The sequence below is a fragment of the Chlorocebus sabaeus genome, chromosome 12 (assembly GCF_047675955.1).
Source record: "Chlorocebus sabaeus isolate Y175 chromosome 12, mChlSab1.0.hap1, whole genome shotgun sequence".
NCBI lineage: Eukaryota > Metazoa > Chordata > Mammalia > Primates > Cercopithecidae > Chlorocebus > Chlorocebus sabaeus.
This window is the reverse complement of record NC_132915.1, coordinates 48024797-48045631: the sequence shown is the minus strand read 5'-3', so window position 1 is coordinate 48045631 and position 20835 is coordinate 48024797. Positions and strand designations below refer to the sequence as shown.

Below are 20835 nucleotides of genomic sequence, written 5' to 3'. Positions count from 1 at the left end.
GGGATCAGACAGCTGCACCGCTCATGACGCCCTGACACCCTTCCTTGGGGCTGTATCCTCCTCCTGCCAAGTGGCTAGGCCAAGTCAACACACACTGGGTTGATCAACACACACTGGGTTGATCAACACACACTGGGTTGATCAACACACAAAATGTGAACATACCTGGGACAGGAGGGCATTAATTTTTCAATGAAAAAATGTTACGGTTCAGATCACACAGAGCACACTCTTTATTTTTGACTCCACATGAGAAAAAGGAAATATGCCTACAATAAAAGCTAACCCCCATTACCAGTTTAGCTTTCTTGGATGAGCAGCCAGAGTCATCTTTCTCTAAGTAAATCTGACGGTTCCACACCCCTGGCTAATATCCTTGAGTGGCTCTTCAATGCCACAGGACATAAAGTCTAAACAACTTAACTTGGCATACTGGACTCTCCTGGATCTGACCTCTGTCCACTCTCTAACACTTGCTTCCATTTTTTGTCCTTCATTTTGTGCTCATGGTTTTCCTTCTGCCTGCAACATCTTCCTTCTTTACTTGGATAACTCCTACTTATGCCTTACCATTCAGCACAGGCATTGCCTCCTCCAGGAAGCCTTCTCTCAGCCTCAAGCTTCCACCAAACTCCATGCTTGCCCTATTCACAAAGTTACTGTTTTGAAATCTTCTTCATCTATTAACTGGTAACTCCTTTAGGACAGGGTTTTGTCTTCTAGTCATCCCTGACAACCAAATACAAGCAGACACAAAGATGCTTGTTATTTGTTTTTTTTTCCCTGAATTGGGATGCAAAAACACTCTCTGCTTTAATATTTGTGCAGAAAGTTAACTCTAACCAATGGTCTATATAAAGGCATTTCCCAGAGTCTAGGCAGAATTATGTGGTCTAAGGTGCTGTCTAATCACATAGAAGTTAAGAAACCAGAAAAGCTTCCCTCTCAGGACGTAATTGCATGGATTTTCCTAATGCTGATGTTTCTATCTCTTTAGAATGAGTCATATCATATATGCTTTCAGGTGACATGATGGGAAGGTAGATCTAACCCCTTGATTTTCACCCCAAACTCATGCAGCAACTAAATATATGCATGGAAGGCAATTGTCTTTATTATTTATTTATTTATTTATTTATTTATTTTTGAGACAGAGTCTCACTCTGTTGCCCAGACTGGAGTGCAATGGCACCATCTTGGCTCACTGTAACCTCCTCCTGGGTTCAAGTGGCTCTCCTGCCTCAGCCTCCTGAGTAGCTGGGATTACAGGGGCTAGCCACCACACTTGGTCAATTTTTGCATTTTTAGTAGAGACGTATTTTTGCCATGTTGGCCAGGTTGGTCTCGAACTCCTGATCTCAGATGATCCACCCACCTCAGCTTCCAAAAGTGGTAGGACTACAGGCGTGAGCCACCGTGCCCGGCTTCAAAGCGATTTCTAATATCATCAAAGCTTATTTCTCATAGATTCGAGACCGATGTAACAGGTGATGTAAAGATATTCCTTTCCATGGTCATACATGGAAAGGAATATCTTTAGGAAAAATGAAGATTTTAGCCCTGAGGCAAATAAACATATGACCTTTACTCTTGTTGATGTCAAAATGCTCCTGGGGACAGTTGTGATCACTGGGCTAATACAGTCCCACTAGAGAAACAAAAGTGACTCTCGCTGGCCCAGTCAGGCCCAACTATTAAGGAACAGGCTATGGTAGGTTCCTATCCATCAATGGAAGAAAAGAGAGAGACAGTGTAAGATACATCTGAATTTACCAAGGGGGATGGCAGTAGTAACAGCATTAACTCTTCAAAGGCGCCTGGATATGGACTCAATTTCTGTGGATGCCAGTGAGCTCTGGTGTACTTTTGCTTTAAGCACTTAAAAGTTAGTATGGACAGAGTCAAAAGGCAGTGTATGGAAATTTAGGAGTACAACAGAAGATAAACCAATATTTCAAGAGCATGTTGAAACAGTAACCTTTAAAACAAGTTGTCACAGGGGAAGAACATGCAAAGCTTTGAAAGCTCCATCAAATAAATTAAAATACGATTGTGTTAAAAGGCAGCACCTTCTGCCCTAGCCATTGTAAGCTAATATAAAAGAAAATTTGAAATTGAAAATCATTTGCTGCTAGTATACATGGATTTTGTTAGTGTATAATAAAATAGGCATTCTGAAGTATGCTTTTAAAGAGAAGACTCTGTGACCTTTCAGACGTGTTTCTTAACTCTCTCCTTTCAAACAGGGATTCTCAAGCTTCGTTTATAGCTCTTGCTGGTTCTAAGAACCATCCTAGGTCTGAGAAAAGAGACTGGGGCTGGGGCAGGGGGAGGGCAGAAACCAAGTGCTGTTCCTGGAATTATGAGCTTTTTTCTCCTTCCCTGTTTATCTATTCTGTACCACTCAGCTGTTCTCTGTTGCACAGAAATAAAAGTTTAGTTTAAAAAGTATGTTAGAACAAAGCTGCAGAAATTGCTTGGAATTTCCTTCATTTTCAGCATCTGGCTTTCATTGCTTACTTCATTCCCCTCCTCCACATACATTTACCAAATCTTTTCAACACACACTGGCCTGGCTATCAAATGCTATAATTAATAACAGTCATACACTTTTTTTAAAGGTAGTACTTTCTGCTTTACCTTGGGCTGCTCTTGTCATTGCTATTGTAAACCAGGGAGATAGTTGTTAAAGCTTATTATTATTATTATTTTGGAGACAGGATCTCATTCTGTTACCTAGGCTGGAGTGTAGTGGTGTCATCACAGCTCACTGCAGCCTTGACCTCCTTGGGTTCAGTGATCCTCCCACTCTAGCCTCCCAAGTACCTATGACTACAGGCACCCCCCTAACCAACACACACCCAACTAATTTTTGTATTTTTTATAGAGACAGGATTTTGCCATGTTGTCCAGGCTGGTCTTGAACTCCTGATCTTAAGTAATTCACCTTCCTTGGCTTCCCAAAGTACTGGGATTACAGGCATGGGCCACCACACCCAGACTAAAGCTTAATTATTAAGACTTTAGGTAAATAAAAACATCTAATACAATTGAAGGCCTGAATTTTTAAAAACCGTGTTTTCTTTTAAACTAGAAGAACTAGTTTGAAAATGAAAAGAAAGGAGAAGATAATGAATTTTTCTGAGTGTCTACTATGTTCCTATTTCAGAGATGAGAAAATTGAGGATTCAAAAGGTGTATGGCCTCTTGAAGGTCAGATAGCTGAAAGTGACAGAGCAGGTCTAAATCAATGTGCTGATTCTTTTATTTTGGTGTCTCAGGGATGTAAAAGATTTTTAGTGCATAATATTAAATGACAAAATCAAATTTCTCAACAATACACACAGTAGGATCCCATTTACAAAGGGAAAAAGCTTTATCTATTTGTATATGTTCTTATATGTATATAAATTCATAGAAAAATATCTGGAAGTATATGTAGCAAAGCGTTAACAATGGCTATCTCTGGGTATAAGAAGGAACTAGAACTGAAGAAGATGGTGGTGAAAGGGGAAGGTGTACTTTTTTTTTTTTTTTATTACTCCTGTTGTGCTTGAGTTTTAAAGAATGAGACTATTCATGTATTCCTTGTATAATAACAACACAGAAAACCTCCTTATTAGGAACGGGAGGCTGATTTCTTTTTGAATGACTGCTCTTAGGTCCTTTTTGGGCATTTCTCCCTTGAGCTGGTTTCACCACTGAAGGATTGGGTGGATGATATGCCTTCTAGACACACAAATTACTCATTAACTTTCATGGAAAATTCTCACTGGTAGCTCACGAGCAAAAATGGTCCTAACTTCTTATGGTTAATCTTAGGCAAAATTGTGAAGGGATTAACATCTGTCTTCCATATACTACTTTCAATCTTTCCCGACAATCAAACTCCTCCCTGGGTAATGCCTATAACTTACTTAACCTCCACCTCTCCCTCTCTTTTCTATTAAACCTTGTCCTTGTATACTTACTTGGGGGATACTTTGCCATACATGCATGATAACATAAAAGGTTCAATCCTGACCGTGCGCGATGACTCACGCCTGTAATCCCAGCACTTTGGGAGGCCAAGGTGGGCAGATCATGAGGTCAGGATATTGAGACCATCCTGGCTAACATGGTGAAACCCTGTCTCTACTAAAAATACAAAATATTAGCTGGGCGTGGTGGTGGGTGCCCGTAGTCCCAGCTACTCAGGAGGCTGAAGCAGGAGAATGGTGTGAACCTGGGAGGTGGAGCTTGTAGTGAGCTGAGATTTCACCACTGCACTCCAGCCTGGGCAACAGAGCGAGACTCTGTCTCAAAAGAAAAGAAAAAGAAAAAAAAAAAAGATTCAATCCTGAGGCCATTTATGTTTTAAGTTGGCTTTTAAAGCCTTAAGCTTAAGGAAAGGATCAACAGCATCTGGAAGGTAGGAGAGAAGGGATAAGGAGGATGCAGAGGAGAGAAAGCACTGAGGTCTTCCCAGCTGTCATTGATAATATGGTCCAAACATTGCTACCTATAAATTTTGCCCTGGTCCTTCATACTCATTTATATAATAAACACTTAATAAGCATCTGCTATGTGTCAAACATTACACTAGGTGTCAGAAATAGAGAAAGGAGGATTCAGACACAAAGCTGATAGTAAGAACTTTAAAATCTAGTACTCTTCGAACAGAAAATAACGATTTTTAAAAAGTGTTCTAAAAAATGTAGGCACTGCATGCACACAAACATACAAATTGGAACAATCAGAATACTTTCAGCTCAAGAAAACATCTTCCTGTTGTGAATAACCAGGTATGAGGATATATCTGCCTAAACCTGGTTAAAGTTAGACATGTGCTCCTGAACAATCCCTGCCATCACACAGAGTCAAGAGAAGCCAAGTTTAACCTTAGAAAGCCTGGCTAAACAGATCGGACTTGCCCTCCGGGGCCTTTGGTATTCTCCATGTGATCTGATAACTCTGACCACATACAAGAAAAAAAAGTGGCTTCCTAACTGGTGTTCAGTGGGACTAACGACTGCCTGGGAAAGCTATTTATCTTAACCAGGGGGTGACCTCTCAGAGACAAAGGCCCAGTGGCTAAGACTTGACATGTCATTTTGTTATGTCCCACTGAAAATGCTATGGTATTTTTTTAAACACATGCATAGCAGCACAGACCAAGACCCCAAAGGACACGGTCTGGAAACTTATATCCCATCAGAAGATACACAAAAATGTACAGGGAACGCTGAACCATGTGGGGTAGGAATTGTGAACTAAAGATCTAAATTGCTTCCAACAGAACAGAGGTTGTGGGTTGTGTGAGAAAACAATACACTATTATGCTCCTACCAAACACATTTTCTCTTCTATATACATTGAACACCAGGAGAAGGGAAGAAGAGATTTTTCTCTGACATCAGAGTGAGATATTCCACAGGAAAGAAACCTCTATACATTTATCACTTTTAGGAGGAAAATGTATTTTGACTCTGGGATTGGATTAGGCCATTATAATTTGGTCCCCTTTATTGTTGTAATTAGCAACCTTCTACAAATGTTTAAATGTGTATGGTCGACCCAAGAAACTCCTGGCTGTGCCCAGTGAGAAGTCTTGCCTGTTGGCTTGACAATTGGCTGCTGGGAAATCAGAGAACTGAGTTTATCTGGAACAAATGCAAATACATTCAGCTCAACAACGGTTCTTGCCTGTGAGTCAACAAAAGGGTCACAGGATAACCTAACCTTATCTAACTTAACCATAGGTAGTACTTTGAGAATGAGAAGTAACATCTCATGTCTTATTCCTTTTGCTGCTCAGAGAAGGGTTTGGGGACCACGAGTCCCAGCAGTTTTAAGCAAGTCCCAGGCACTGACTCCTCAGCACTGCCTCAGCATTTGGGTGTTGTTACAACATAGGAATGTGGTTAGAAAGACCCTTTTGCATGTTTTTCAAACAATGGCAAATAAGCAGAACAGAAATTACAGCAATCATTAGCACACAGCAGAAGCAGCTGTTTAATGCTTCTGCCTCCAAAATAAAGAATCATGGGACATGTGAGTAAGTTATGGTGACCTCAGATCATCATGTACAACCAGTTCACTTTGCAGATGTGGAAACATAAAGGGCAGACACCTTGCCCTATGCCACAGAGCTAGTTGGTGACAGCGGGATGAGAAGCCAGGCCTCTTGGCTGCCTAACAAAGAACCTTGCAGGCTTTCCATGCTGAATCGATACTGCTTCTTCCTAGAAGACAGGACTGTAGTCAAATAGAAGTTTGTGCCCTTTGCCCATGCACTTAGGCTCAACAACTAGAGAGCTGCGAAATTAGGACAGAGATGTGGAACCAGGTGGGGCAGGGACAGAAAAGGAGGTTACTCAGGATTTCATGTACTGGACCTGACTTGGACTCTATCTTGTTGACTGCTGGAGAAGCATCAATGGGGTGCTTCTCCAAAGCAGTGGCTGACTGATTTTCTGGTTGCCTTGGAGAATGTGGCATGAGTTGCCCTCTTAACTTCTGTATTTGAAGAGAGGATGCCCTTGTCCACCATTCAGATCATCATACAGAACAACTCTGGTGACTAGCAGGAGAAGTGTCACCATGGGATGTGCCTCCATCTGATTGCAGGAGGACTATGATCTGTACCCTCCAAGTCCCAAAGAAAGGAATCTAGCCAGCTAGGAAATAATACAAACAGTGCGTCAGCATGACCAGCAAACTACTGTAAATGCCTGACAGCAATACAGTTATTAACTGCTTCTTACATGACACACTTTGCAGAAAGAGAAAAACTATCATTTGAAATCAGCATTCCCCCTTTTATCTAGGATCTGACCCTATTCAGCAACATTTCTTCATTCCATCAGCAGATTTGAAAGTCTGGCTTTGGTTCTTAAATGTCTCCCTTCCAAACCCATAGATGAGATTTGCTCAAAAAGAAGTATCTAGAAGGCAAGTTTCTCAAGACACCATAAAATTGTATGGACTAAAGCAGTGATTGGATTGATTAACTCAATCAAGGCTGTGACTCAAGGTTGGATAATAATGAGACCCAGGCAGGGCTGAACAATGAAATGCTCTAATTGATTTTACGCATGTGGAATGACACACACACACCCAGAGCATGCTATAATGAATCTGCATGCTGTGTGCACATAGATTTCACAGTGGATCAATTATACCACCCAATTGCTTCAGGTCCTGATATTTTGCAATTCACAGACCAGTTCATTACTATAGTGTGAGTGCTTAGGACACAGGCTGAAAGGTGGCAGAACGCATGAAGTCTGTGGTCACCTCATGTTCCCTTTAGGGGAAAGCAACTGCATGGCACACACACCTACCAGCCATGCCACAGGCTCATGTGCATGCACGGTATCTTCCAGACTCTGGCATGACCATTGATTGGGCTGGAATTCCAAAGCCCTGGTTTCAATTAAACTTAAGTGGATTTGACTAAAAGTTTGAACTGATGCTAATTGGTTTTCAAAACATTGAGTAACAATAAGTGTTTCACTCTTGCCCACTGAAAGATGCACCCAGTTCTGTATGTGCCCCTGGGCAGCAGGGCAGGCCACACATCCCTTACCTTGCTGGGCAGGGATCCAAATTGCAGGATTTCAGGAGCTGTGGGGGCCGGCGGCTGGTCACGCACAGGTTCTCATCAGCAGGCTCCTGAGTCTGTTTGTTCAAGCAGCTCACCACAGCCTCCTGGACACCTGGGTACAAATCACACGGTCAGGCCAGAGTGCAAAGTGGGTGTGTGTGGAGGGGGGTGATGAAGTGTGGACAAGGCAGCTGGTGGGAGGTCCCTGTGATCTGTAGGACTCTTGCTGCATGTCAGAGATGGCAGTTTAAAGCCCGGGACTGCCAATCTTGTCAAGCATCACTCGAGCTGGGAGAAAGTACTCATAAGCTTGCTGCCTCTGGGAGCATGCTCCTTGAGGGGGGCAACTCCCCCACAGAAGACTGGCTGCTACCTAGACTCTTGAAATGCTTAAAAAATGCCATGAGGCTAATGCCACCAATGCTGGAATGTGATAATTTAATGCACAAGGAGTACAGGGTGACAAAAAAGGGCCTAAGAACTTCACATCTTGTATTTTAATCGATAGGAGTTTGTTGTATTTGGAAGGGAGGCCCAAGGTCATGTTTTATATCCAGAATTCTGTAAACTGCTGGGCTCTTGAGGTCTTGAATCTAGGACTCCAGTCTTTGCTGTTTTCCTTCTGATTCTGGTTCATTTCTTTTGTGACCTAAGGCAGCCTTGGAAGTTGGAACAAAGAAAGAGAATAAGATGCATAATAACCACAGCCATGGAAAACAACCTCTCCACTGACACCCACACGGCCTGACTCAGTGCTAGTGAAACAGCAGTTTGAGCAGTGACTGGCACACTGGGAAGTTCTCCAAGGTGGTCTGCAGGGCCCTTGGGGAGACGCTTATTTTTATTTTACTTTATTTTTAAATTGTTTTTCAAGGCAGAATCTCGCCCAGGCTGGAGTGTAGTGGCACGATCTCAGCTCACGGCAACCTCTGCCTCCTGAGTTCAAGCGATTCTCCTGCCTCAGCCTCCTGAGTAGCTGGGATTACAGGTGTGTGCCACCACGGCTGGCTAATTTTTGTGTTTTTAGTAGAGATGGGGTTTCACCATGCTGGTCAGTCTGGTCTTGAACTCCTGACCTCAAGTGATCTGCCCACCTCAGCTTCCCAAAGTGTTGGGATTACAGGCATGAGCCATTGCACCTGGCCCCCTTGTGGAGACATTTAAATGAGCAATGTAATAGCCAGACATTTCATTTTGATGCCCAGTCATAATAATAGCTAACATTTACAGGATGACCATTATTAACTAGGTACCAAGGCTAAGAGCTTGGCATGCATCATTCAGGATGACCATTATTAACCAGGTACAAAGGCTAATAGCTTGGCATGCATCATTATTAACCAGGTACCAAGGCTAAGAGCTTGGCATGCATCAACAATTGCACAAAGTAAGCACTATTTTTATCCCCATTTTACAGATAAGAAAACAGGCTGGGAAGGGTGAAAAGACCTGCTTAAGGTCACACAGCTGTAAATGGTAAAGCTGAGGATGGCTGTGCCCTTAGTACTGACCAATAGACTTAATATTTAAAAACATTAAGAGGCTGTCATATCTGCTTCCCTGGAGATCTTTAGGAATAACCTAGGCGTTTGTCTGGAATCATTTCAGCAGAGTTCAGTTTAAGTGAAGAGGCAAGACAGGACATTCTCACTAATGTGCCTTCAGCCATACATAGCTGTGTATATAAAGATACTTACATTTAAAGATACCTATCTATAGCTGGACATTTATATATAGTTATAGCAGAGTCTGGGACTATCCATGTACTTAGCAATATATATAAATACACACATATTGCCTTGCTTTATTTTCTGCACTGCTTCATCAGACACTACCTAGTATAGTACAGTTGACCCATCATGCTGCTCTCCTCCTACGTACCCTGTGTTCCTCCAAGAAGTCATCAGCTCAATCATCGGCTAATACCTGCTAGGCTGATGTGACATTAATCTAGTCCACTTAGGAAGACCATCATTTAAAAAGTGACTCAACCAGAGTCCAAATCATCTTTCTTCCTTGTAAGTCTGAGAAATTAAACATTTAAAAAAAAAAAAAATCACAAAGTCGGGCGCAATGGCTCATGCCTGTAATCCCAGCACTTTGGGAGGCCAGGGTGGGTGGATGACCTGAGTTCAGGAGTTCAAGACCAGCCTGGCCAAAATGGTGAAATCTCATCTCTACTAAAAATACAAAATTGGCCAGCTGTGGTGGTGCACACCTGTAATCCCAGCTACTAGGGAAACTGAGGCGGGAGAATTGCTTAAACCTAGGAGGTGGAGGTTGCAGTGAGCTGAGATCACACCATTGCACTCCAGCCTGGGTGAGAAGAGCAAAATGCCGTCTCAAAAATAAATAAATAAAAATAAAAAATGAATCACAATATTTACCCTGTGGCTGTGATGGTATCTTTATATTTTCTTTTTTCTAAATTGTTTATGAGCTTTGACATTTAATTTAAATATATCATGGCCAGTTCAGGGTGGAGCATTTGAGACTTCTATTAGACATTCAAATTATTCCATTATATTCTGTAATGCTGACTACAGGGTGTTCTCCTGGTTGCAGCTCGGATGAGCCATTTGAAATTCATGGCAGGATGACACAGCCAAACACTTCATAAGAAACTGTTGATATAATCACTGATACTTCCCACTGGAATAGTCTAGCATTATTAAGGTAGTGACGAGAAGTCACTGGATGTAGCTCTCTACCCCATACAGAATCTGGAGCTGTGGTTATCTTAGAAGTTAAATTTTTAACTCATTTACCTGTTTGGTAGTATTCAAGAGATTCTAAATGAGACTCTAAAATAAAACATATTTTGGCTTTATTCAACTGTTGAAAACCTTATGAAATTGGGTCAACGATCCTGAGGCAGGAAGTGGGCCATGGGCTTGTCACAAGCTTTACTTGAAAGTGACTGTATCAGGTGTGTGTGTGAAGGTGTGTGAGTAATGTGACCTGTGTCTCCACTTTGTGAACTCCTTCTTGATAGAACTTAGGCCCTTCTGGACACTGCCAAACCTCGCCCAGAGTCAGGTGTGTAAACCAGCTGGAGTGGCAGCAGCAGCGGCAGGACTGCTGTGGAGTTGATAGTAGCAATCCGGAGGGAGCGTGGGGGTGATACTGGCTGCGGGGACCCGGTGACAGCATTAGAAGTACTAGGTTTCTACAAGTTTGCATCATGCATGAGTATAAGTTAGTCATTCTTGGCTCAGGAGGCGTTGGAAAGTCTGCTTTGACTGTACAATTTGTTCAAGGAATTTTTGTTGAAAAATATGATCCTATGATAGAAGATTCTTATAGAAAGCAAGTTGAAGTAGATGCACAACAGTATAGGCTTGAAATCTTGGATACTGCAGGAATGGAACAGTTTATAGCAAGGAGGGATTTGTACATGAGAAATGGACAAGGCTTTGTATTAGTTTATTCCATCACAGCACAGCCCACATTTAATGATTTGCAAGACTTGAGAGAACAGATTCTTCGAGTTAAAGACACTGATGATGTTCCAATGATTCTTGTTGGTAATAAGGATGACTTGGAAGATGAAAGAGTCGTAGGGAAGGAACAAGGTCAAAATCTAGCAAGACAATGGAACAACTGTGCATTCTTAGATTCTTCTACAAAATCAAAAATAAATGTTAATGAGATCTTTTATGAGCTAGAGTGGCAAATTAACAGAAAAACTCCAGTGCCTGGGAAGACTCGCGAAAAGTCCTCATGTCAGCTGCTTTAAGGTACTAAATGCATTGCAGCTCTGAGTGAGGTCTGAAGAACTGTTGCCCAATTCAGCAGTGCCAGTATTCCAGCTTTGTTAAACCTACCAACATCTTAAATGGGTTTTCCTGTGGTGGGACCCCTCAAGAGGTGGATGAAAGCTACTATATCAGTTGGCACATTCTAATCACTTTCCAGTATCACAAGAGAGATTTTTCCTTATATAATAGTCCTAGAGTATGCAGCTGGTAAAAGCAGAGGCCACATCCGGTATTACTGCTAAGAGACATTCTTCATCCACCAATGTTGTACATGTATGAAAATGGTGTACTGAATACCCTACCCCTGCCTCATACTTTGTATTGGAGAGTACAATAATATAAATCCTAAAAGCACCACTATTGTAGCATAATAAAAGAAAGTCCAAAGAGCTCCTATGTGGACTATTCCAGATAACTTTGCTTCTTTGATACTTGTAGTTTATTGTAGCTTTTGTTAAAAGAAATTTAAGGTCATTATTATTGCACAAAATAAGTGCTTTGATTAATACAGCTATATAGTTTTGTAAATTTTTAAAAAACCTATGGAGACAGTGATCTTGTCTTTAAAATACGATAGTCCTTTCAGTATAATGTCTTAAAGACACTGCCTTTAATATCCGTTGGGAAGGAAATGTCCAGATTTTTCAAATTTCTTATTATATGTTTCCTTTTTTGTTTATATAAGGAATAATGTTTATAGTTATATGTACAGTGGGTGTCTACGACAAGAAGTGTATATTTTCAAACAATTTTTTAATGATTTAACAATTTTTACAAATTATTTTCAGGCTTCTGCAGCTGTAGATTATCACCGTGAATTGCTTCCTTGCTCGTGCATAAGTGTATTTGTAATACCAAATATACAGGTTTAGTATTTTTGCCTGTTAGTGATTGTTTTACACGTGTAACATTTTGGTTGAGATGTTACATGGTGGACGAGTACTGTGGATGTGAATGTGGGAAGTAATTTTAATCATATGTAATTGGTTACAAGGCCTAATTTGCAGTAACTATTGCTGTTTTATTTAACAATGCCTTGTTGCTTTGTATGCATTAACGTTTGGATGTAAAGATTGTGTCTATCCAACAGGGAGCCACAATATTTAAACTGAGCAACCTAATGTTACAACTACTTTGAGGTGGCCAAATGTAAACTAAAAGCCTTAATTAAAGTGGTTCCATTTTGTAAAAAAAAAAAAAAAAAAAAAAATTTAGGCCCTTCTAAGACTGCAAGGAATGGGGAAAGTAAGGGCTACCTTTCTAGAAAGACACCAATAATCTCCTCCCTTAGGTATGTCAAACACAAATTTACATTACCCTAAACCAATAATCATAGCTCAGAAATTAAAATAACTCAGGGGGTAATGAAGTGCTGAGACTAAGAAGCATTCCAGAGTTACTACATTCTAATCTAAAGTATTCTAAAACAAGGCACTAGGCCTCCCCAACGCTGTGCGTTAAATCTCTGTTGTTACGGGGACCAGTTGCCTCATCCTTCTTAGGTGGAGCCCAGGGTGGTGGGTGAAGCTAAGGACAGAAGTTCTGTCATAATTAAGGAGTATCTGGGGTCAGCCCTTTGGTCAACACTCAATACATTTTTGTAGGATGAACAAATGCAATGGCTAAAGGGCAGGGCATTCTAAGCACAGCAAGCAATTGAGGCTGAGGGGAGGTGGGAATGGGATGCCTGGGGAGCATGAACCTGGAGTGAGGGAGCCGCCCTGGAACTGGGAGTGTGGGAAGCTGGAGGAGGGAAAAATTCTGAGGGTTTCACCTTAGATTTCACAGTAGAGTTGGCCCATGGGAGGCAGGCACGACGTGAGAAGTTAGCTCATCAAGTTTGTGCTCTTTCCAAAACAGCTAATACATGCTCTTAGGTGGACATTGTAAACCGACAGAGAACATGTTTAAGCACAGTAGTTGATGATTCTGGGTTTTCCTTTCTTGACAGAAGCAAAAAGGAGAGAGGACTTGTAAGAAAAGGGGAACAACAGGTACAAGGCTTCATCTTCCATTTTTGCTGAAGTCAATGTCAAGTTTTCTCCCAGCTAGATTTTAATGTGGATTTTACTGTCTAGGAATTCAATACAATAAAGCTGATCGGGCTCAGAGTTGCTTTCCTTGATAACACCTATCAGTTCATATGTGGGAAATTAAAATCTAACAAGGAGGTGATAGTGGGACACAGGATACAGATCTGAGCAGGTTAGGCTCGCATGCGGTCTTCCAGAAAATGGGATTTTCAGTGTTTATATCTCCCAGAATAGCATAATTGTTACATGATATTTGATGACAGCTCAGGGAAACGCAGCCACCAACTACAGACTAAATTACTAACTAGTTCCTTCTGGTTGCTACCTCTGCTAGGTGAAAGGTTACTTTTATGTCTATCCAATTTCATCTCTCGAGATTACAAAAACAATAACATTAGCCTGACCGGCCCTACAACCCAAAATTGATTTAAAATCTATTTATTAATCCTGCACATTTTTTGTTGGCTTCAGGAGAAATAATTAAAAATATATATTACCTTGTGGGTTACATCTTGGTGAAACATCAAAGTTGATAACACAGTAAAATCTTACTGCCAAACAAAGACTTGAAAAATATACATGTCCTATATACCAAAATAATTTTTTAGTGCATATGGGCATCATATGGACCATATAACCCAAGCATATTTTCATCACTTTGGAATTTTCAACTCTCACATTTTAGGCATAAATATATTACCTTGGCACAGTGACATAACTGAAGGTAAGTGTGTTCAGTTGTTGACATTTAAAGACCCAAGAAATTTCAGTAACTTACCCTGCCTTGGATATAAAGGATGTACAATTTATGTTATATAAAAACATTTCATTTCTATAGGTAGAGATCAATTGTATCTCAAACATCCACGCCTTATTTCTAAATCAATATCTTCTGAAAACATTTTAAATTAAATACATTCCACATACACTCAACACTTCGAATTTTATACCCTTGGTTGGTCAGCAGAATGGTTAGACTCTTAAAGAAAAAGGTATCTGGTTATTTATATATTCCATTACTGCATCTATTTTTTCCATCTGTTCATAAAGTTCCAGGCTTGACTTGTAACTGAGAACCATAACTGAGAGATCATAAATAATGTTTTAAAGCACATTTGTTTTAGACTAGAAATAATGATCATTCAATTCAGGTGATCATGGAAATTGGGGATGAAAGCACAACCATCTGAATTCTGAGTCATCTGTTATGTTGGAAAGAAGCAACTGTAGCCACTGGCTAACAGCCTTCCTACCTGATCTCTCAGCTCCTGCCCAGGCTCCAGAGATCACCAAAGCTTATTTAACACTTCTCTCTCATTAAGCGTGAAAGAAAAGATGTCCTCAAAGTGAGTGAAGAGTCCCAAATGAACACAGTTACATTCACTGAGTTCCAGGAAACTGTCTTCCAGAATCATTTGTTTTAACATAAGAATTTAGGTTTTAACATACCAGGGCTCTCCATTAAAACACTTCAGAATTCCAGGATTTGAAACTGGAAGACGTGGAAACAAACAAGAACCTCAAGGTCAGGACTATTAAACGCTTACAAAAGACCTGCTAGAGAAAATTTGATTCTTTGCTAGTACTTGTTCCACTATTCATTCCTTTTCAACTACATGTGAACAGTGTGGCACATTTATTCTTACGTTCTCAATCACGACAAAAGACGCATTTTCAAAGTTTCCAAAATGTCATGGTTTAGAAAACAGTTTTGGGAAATCATTTTAGTACTTTTTTCCACCTACTATTAAGAATCTTTGCTGAGAAAACAGAATCCCAGCATGCCCGAAGGGGTTACTAATAGCCAGGGAAAGATCTGGCACTTCCTCATCTATTAAAATCTCTCTTGGGATTAGACATAGGAGTTGGTGTCAATATTAATCTACCGTATTTTTAGAGCAGGAAGAAAGATCATAATCTTGAAGAATCAATTGTTGATTTCAATGCCTTCCTCTGCCACTACAATCCTGTTCATAACATCTGAAAGAGTCACTGAATCTACTGTTCTATCACCATTGAATACACCAAGGAGAACCAGGTGGATATGTGTGGAAACATTTAACATGAGTTAACTAATACTTATAATGAGAAAGCTTCAAGAATTCTCTAGGTGCTTAAAGAAGTATGGTATGATGGAAAGACACTAGACAGAGAAAGGAACGCTTTGTCCTACTCCCAGCTCTGTTGCTCACCAGCTGTATGATCTTGAACAAATCACTTTGTTCCTCTGACTCTTAGTTTTTCTCATCTGTGAGATGGGGATGGGATCAGACTTTGATCTTTAAACTCCTTTCCAGCTCCAGGTAACCACCGTATCAGTTACCTTTTAGACACCCTTCCTGGAGATGTAAACAGATTATTACTTTGGGAAATCAGCTGAGTACATCGGAGGGACTCCGACTAGTTCTTGGGTCTTGGTTCCCATGGCATGCACTGAGGCAAGGGCAGAGATCAATAAAACAATGTTGAGAGCACTGCCAGGTCAGTGTCAACTGTGTTTCTCAGCTAGATACACGATGATATGTTGCAAGACATCAGAATGACAACTGAAAGCCAAAGCATTTGTTGTACTGGCCACTCACAGCTGACAGTCTGAGAGCCACTGGAGCCAAGAAAGAAATACATCTGTGTTTCATTGAGTGTGCTTTACATTTAGAATGGCTGCCTCCCCTCCTCGTCCTACTTATCATTCTTGGATTTGAGGCAGTCCCATGACCCAGCTGCACGCAGGAAGAGAAGAGAGAGAAAAAGAGCAAGAAGTTGGCGGGGATCTGAGCCAGAGTCCCCTTTCTTACCTCCTCCACAGGACTCGGAGCACTTGGTGAACCCCTCGTACTCCCAGTCATACAGCTCGTCGAAATCCTGCAGGCCACCGAAGAGCCCATCTGTCTCGTCTGGGTTGAACTCAGGAATTTCCCCACTGCATGGGCCTGCATAACAGGCACGCTGGGATGCTGGCTTGGGCCCTTCACACTCATCAACAGGCAGGTCAGCCACGGACTGAGAGAAAGACAGGAGCACCTGGCACCTGACTATTCGCACCTGGGTCCCCACACCACAGGTGACTGTGCAGGCCGACCAGGCCTCTGGGATGAACCTGCAGTCAGCAAGCAAACAAGAGGACAGGATGAGAAGCGCCAGGCAGGAGGCCATGGGGGTTGTGAGGGGCTGCATCCCACCTGCCTCCACTGCCCAGAACTGTCCCAGGGGTGCTCAGGGCTCCTCCACCCTGTCCAGTGATGGTGCTTCAGTTTAGTTCATAAGCGATTTTGCCACTGTTTCTGGGTTGCTTGCTTCATGAAGGTCACATGAACTCCCAGCTGCAAGACGTTCCAGAGACCACCTGCTTGCTCCCTGCTTTGCACCCACAGTGGAAGCTCTTCCAAGCAGGGAATTGGTGGTTTCTTCTCCTCGCTCTAAATTCCAGTGAGATAGGAATTTGTTTTACAAGACCCCACTAATAAAATAGGATGCTGGAAAGAAGACGACCAGATCCTGTCAAACCAAGATGGCAACGAAAGCGACCTCTGGTTGTCCTCATTGCTCATTATACACTAATTATAATACATTAGCATACTAAAAAGACACTCCCACCAGTGCCACGGCAGTTTACAAATGCCATAGCAATGTCTGGAAGTTACCCTAAATGGTCTGAAAAGGGGAGGATTCTCAATTCCAGGAATTCTCCACTCCTCTCCTGGAGAACTCATGAATAATCTACCCCTAGTTTAGCATATGATCAAGAAATAACCATAAAAATAGCCAATCAGCAGCCCCCAGGGCTGCCCTGCCTATGGAGTAGCCACCCTTTTATTCCTTTACTTTCATAAATTTGCTTTCACTTTGCCTGTCAGCTAGGTATTGAATTCCTTCCTGCATGAAGCCAAGAACCCATGAGGTCCCACCAAGGCTGGACCTCAGTTTTGGGGTTTGCCCTGTGACACCAGCACTTGTGCCTCTTGCAAGTGGCTGGCTATTCTTATAGCAGACTGATACTGATAACAAAATAAGCCCTTGGAGATATTTAAGGAATTTTTTTTTTTTTTAAATAGTCTGGGTCTCATATTCTGTAACTTTCTTTGTTCAATATGCTTCCCGAGATTTATTTATATGTATAAGAAGGTATTTTTGTGTGTAAGTTTCCAAGAATGGTGCAAAGTCTTGTTCCTTACACATTCTTTGAATTAGCCTGAGCTCCAATTCTTTTTATATCATAGAGAAAAGTTGTGCTACAAATGTAAATCCACAGGCATACCACTGTAAATGAGAGGTTTTGCATTCAGACAAGTGTGCTCAACATCCTCACACCCAGTCCCCTAAAACAAGCCACATTAGTAAGAACTTCTGAGTTTTTCCCTAGAACGTAGAAAAATACCCAAATCTCCAAAAATGTCCTCCCACCTTCATTAATCAACCATGACCATAACTATAATGACCTTGAGAGGGACCTAGGGAAAAAAAGCCTAGAAGGAACCACTAACAGTTTCAAAAAGTTAGTATAATTCAGACAAAAACTTTGGGATAATTTTTTATTTTTCATTTTTTCCATGATCCTATTGCTTTCTCACAGGGAGTCATGCTGAGGAGGCATGCAGACCTGGCTCCTTAACCTCGACTTTGGCAGACAATGAAAGATCTGATAAGAAGGTTACAGCATTAGATGCTAGCAAGTGCAAATGGCTCATATCTGGTTCAAGGAAATTGAAATTCTAACAGCAAACCGATCCAAGTTTTCAAACTGGAAGGAACACAACAAACCTGTGGCCTGGACCTGAGCCTGGGCTTCATGTGGAACAGGGGTGGTCTGCTCAGAAGATAAGACTTCCCCCAAAACAGCGCTCAGTGCTCTGAGGCGTGGCAAGAGACCCTTTGAGAAAGGCCCAACCCCAGCTACCTTTGAAGAGTCATCCACTAGGAGAGAACAAAGGTCCCCATATAGCCTTGTCAGGAAGGTGAATGAGGGTAGAATGGCCACCTAGAATTATCCCAAGAAAATCTCATCACAATTTCACCTCCCTCTCACCTTTTTGACTTCTTTGTTCCACCTTTTGCACCTAGAGAACTTGGGAAAAAATGGTATCCTAAAATATTAAAAAGTCTTCTTGCTTTAAATAATGCCCCCGGCAGGAGCTTTTTAGGAACATAAAACCAAAAGCTGCCAGCAAAACCATTTTAACCCTTTTATTACACATCCACATCCACCTGCCTGGCTCCTGTGACAAGAATCATAACAGATACACAAGCACCGGATTTTTCCACACAGGTGCAGACACAAAGGAAAATGCATGCTAAACTATTGTGTGTGTAAGAAAGACACAACAGCAAATGATTAGCCTGCCAACTTTGACAATGGTGTGATGAATAACACTTCTTTAATAGTGTGGTACCAAATTTTGTTTTTGAATCAGAAAGATGGCAAGATCTCAAGAAGAACTGCACCCTACCAGCTTTTTCTATGCAATAAGAATTATGGTTCTGTTGCTTATAAAGAGCCCTCTTTAGGAACCATTATAACAAGGCAAGGGCTGACAAGCTTTTTCTATAAAGGGCCAGATTGAAAATATTTTAGATTTGCACACTGTGTGAACTCTGTTGCAACTACTCAACTCTGCCATTGTGGAATGAAATATGTAAACAAATTAGTGTAGCTGTGTTCCAATAAAACTTTAGTTTTAAAAAGGAGGTGATGGGATGGTGATGGAGGGGTCTTGATTTGGCCTGTGGACTGTAGCTTTCCAACCCCTGCTATAGGAAAAAACATTTGGTAGAGATACAAACACATTGAGATCCATAGATAATCCTCAAACTTATTTTAGGTCTTAGTTTCCATCTCTTTTTACATATATAAGCTTATGGAATATGACAAGTAGCCAACTTGATTGGTGTTTTCAAAGTGAGCCCCAGATAAGATCTAGAATATAAATGATGCACAAACTAGACCCTTAGCTCTGCTTGTCTAGAATATGAATGACTTCGCATTTGGTGTCATTCCAGAACCAAGAAGACACACCAAAAGCACATAAAACAGAAAGGCCATTCTACTGAAGCCCCATGAACTTGTTGCAATGGTTGAAACTTATTTTAAGGCATCATGCTTCAATTAAAACATATATACACACACACATATATATACACACACATATACACATATATATGTGCGCATGCACATGTGTGTAATTTTTTACTATCTAGACATTTAGGGTTAATAGCAAAAACAATAAATGTCTGTTTTATGTCTCCCAAATGAGAGTTTTATCAAATGTAAAACAGCCTCACTGCCTTATCTCCCAATCCCCTATCCTTAGGTCTTCATCGAGTTCACACCAATTAAAAACAATTTGGTTTTTAAGTGGTGCTGTCCTTTGGCAGTCATCTTAATTTCTCTAGCGCATACAGTGTATGATATAATACAATCTCTCTTACTGAAGGCAGGAGATTATGTTTCAAAAGAAAAATATCTGATAGTGCAAATGGCCAAATGAATAATAACTGTTTTTCATAGGAGGCTTTTCCCCAAGTCCCTAGATCTCCCAACTCCATATTTACTATCTTGAGTTTTCTGGCCACAAGTGGGAGGAAGCGAGGTCAGTGAGAGGGCAGGCAAGTGAGTTAGGAGGTTTAATTCTAATGTTTAGAAGTCTCATCTTGAACAGCACTTGCTGAGCTAGAAGCTTTAAAGAGGGACCTTTAAAATAGAGGGAACATTTTTGTTTTTAAATCACTATGTTAATCACTTTCATGTAAAAATGGACAACAAAAAGGTTAAAATTTGGGAAGTTTAAAAATTCTTTTTGTTGGCCGGGCGTTCACGCCTTAATTCCAGCACTTTGGGAGGCCGAGGCAGGCAGATCACCTGAGGTCAGGAGTTCAAGACCAGCCTGGCCAACGTGGTGAAACCCTGTCTCTACAAAAATACAAAAATTAGCCGGGCATGGTGGCAGGCGCCTGTAATCCCAGCTACTAGGAAGGCTGAGGCAGGAGAATTGCTTGGGCCCGGGAGACAGAGGTTGCAGTGACCCAAGATCGCGCCACCACACTCCAGCATGGGTGACAGAGTGAGACTGACTCAAAAAAAAAAAAAAAATTCTTTTTGTTAGCACCACTACCGTTGGATGAATGAAGAATGGTTTGACAAATGACTTCTTTAGAAGATGGGTGAAAACTTCGGAAGTAACTGACATGAATTCTGTATTTAGTCTTTCCTTTCAGGAAATTAAAACAACAACAACAACAAACCACACCTGGCAAATGAATGATGTATGCTTCTGGCTGGCCTATTTGCAAGCTTAATTGTTCCTTTCATTAACAAAAAATGTAGTCTTTAATTAGAGTAATTACCAGTCCCTTTTATGAAATAGAAAACAGTGACAATAAAATTCACTTGTAAAATCCCTAAGTGGTTTAAAAGTTTATTAGTGACTATTATAGAGTTAGAAGCATGCACTGAAATAAT

General features: G+C 41.1%; 2 protein-coding genes across 4 annotated transcripts in view; one reads left to right on the top strand and one right to left on the bottom strand.

Annotated features, from left to right (window-relative positions):
- The window catches only part of ADAMTSL1 (ADAMTS like 1), a 419132-nt gene that overhangs the window by 172883 nt on the left and 225414 nt on the right, over nucleotides 1–20835 (bottom strand). For all 3 annotated transcript variants that reach the window (XM_007969153.3, XM_007969155.3, XM_007969154.3), the window contains 2 exons: nucleotides 16178–16479; nucleotides 7571–7700 (listed from right to left, as the gene is read on the bottom strand). In XM_007969153.3, coding sequence (XP_007967344.3) covers nucleotides 7571–7700; nucleotides 16178–16479 — 432 coding nt within the window. The remainder of the gene's footprint in view (nucleotides 1–7570; nucleotides 7701–16177; nucleotides 16480–20835) is intronic.
- On the top strand, nucleotides 10459–12252 carry LOC103219406 (ras-related protein Rap-1b-like). The gene has a single exon (XM_037998364.2). It carries the CDS (start codon nucleotides 10773–10775, stop codon nucleotides 11325–11327), a length of 555 nt encoding a protein of 184 aa, XP_037854292.2. The 5' UTR covers nucleotides 10459–10772; the 3' UTR covers nucleotides 11328–12252.

Excerpts from the sequence above, each read along its gene's own strand:
- LOC103219406 (XM_037998364.2), top strand. The coding sequence starts at position 10,773 with ATGCATGAGTATAAGTTAGTCATTCTTGGCTCAGGAGGCGTTGGAAAG.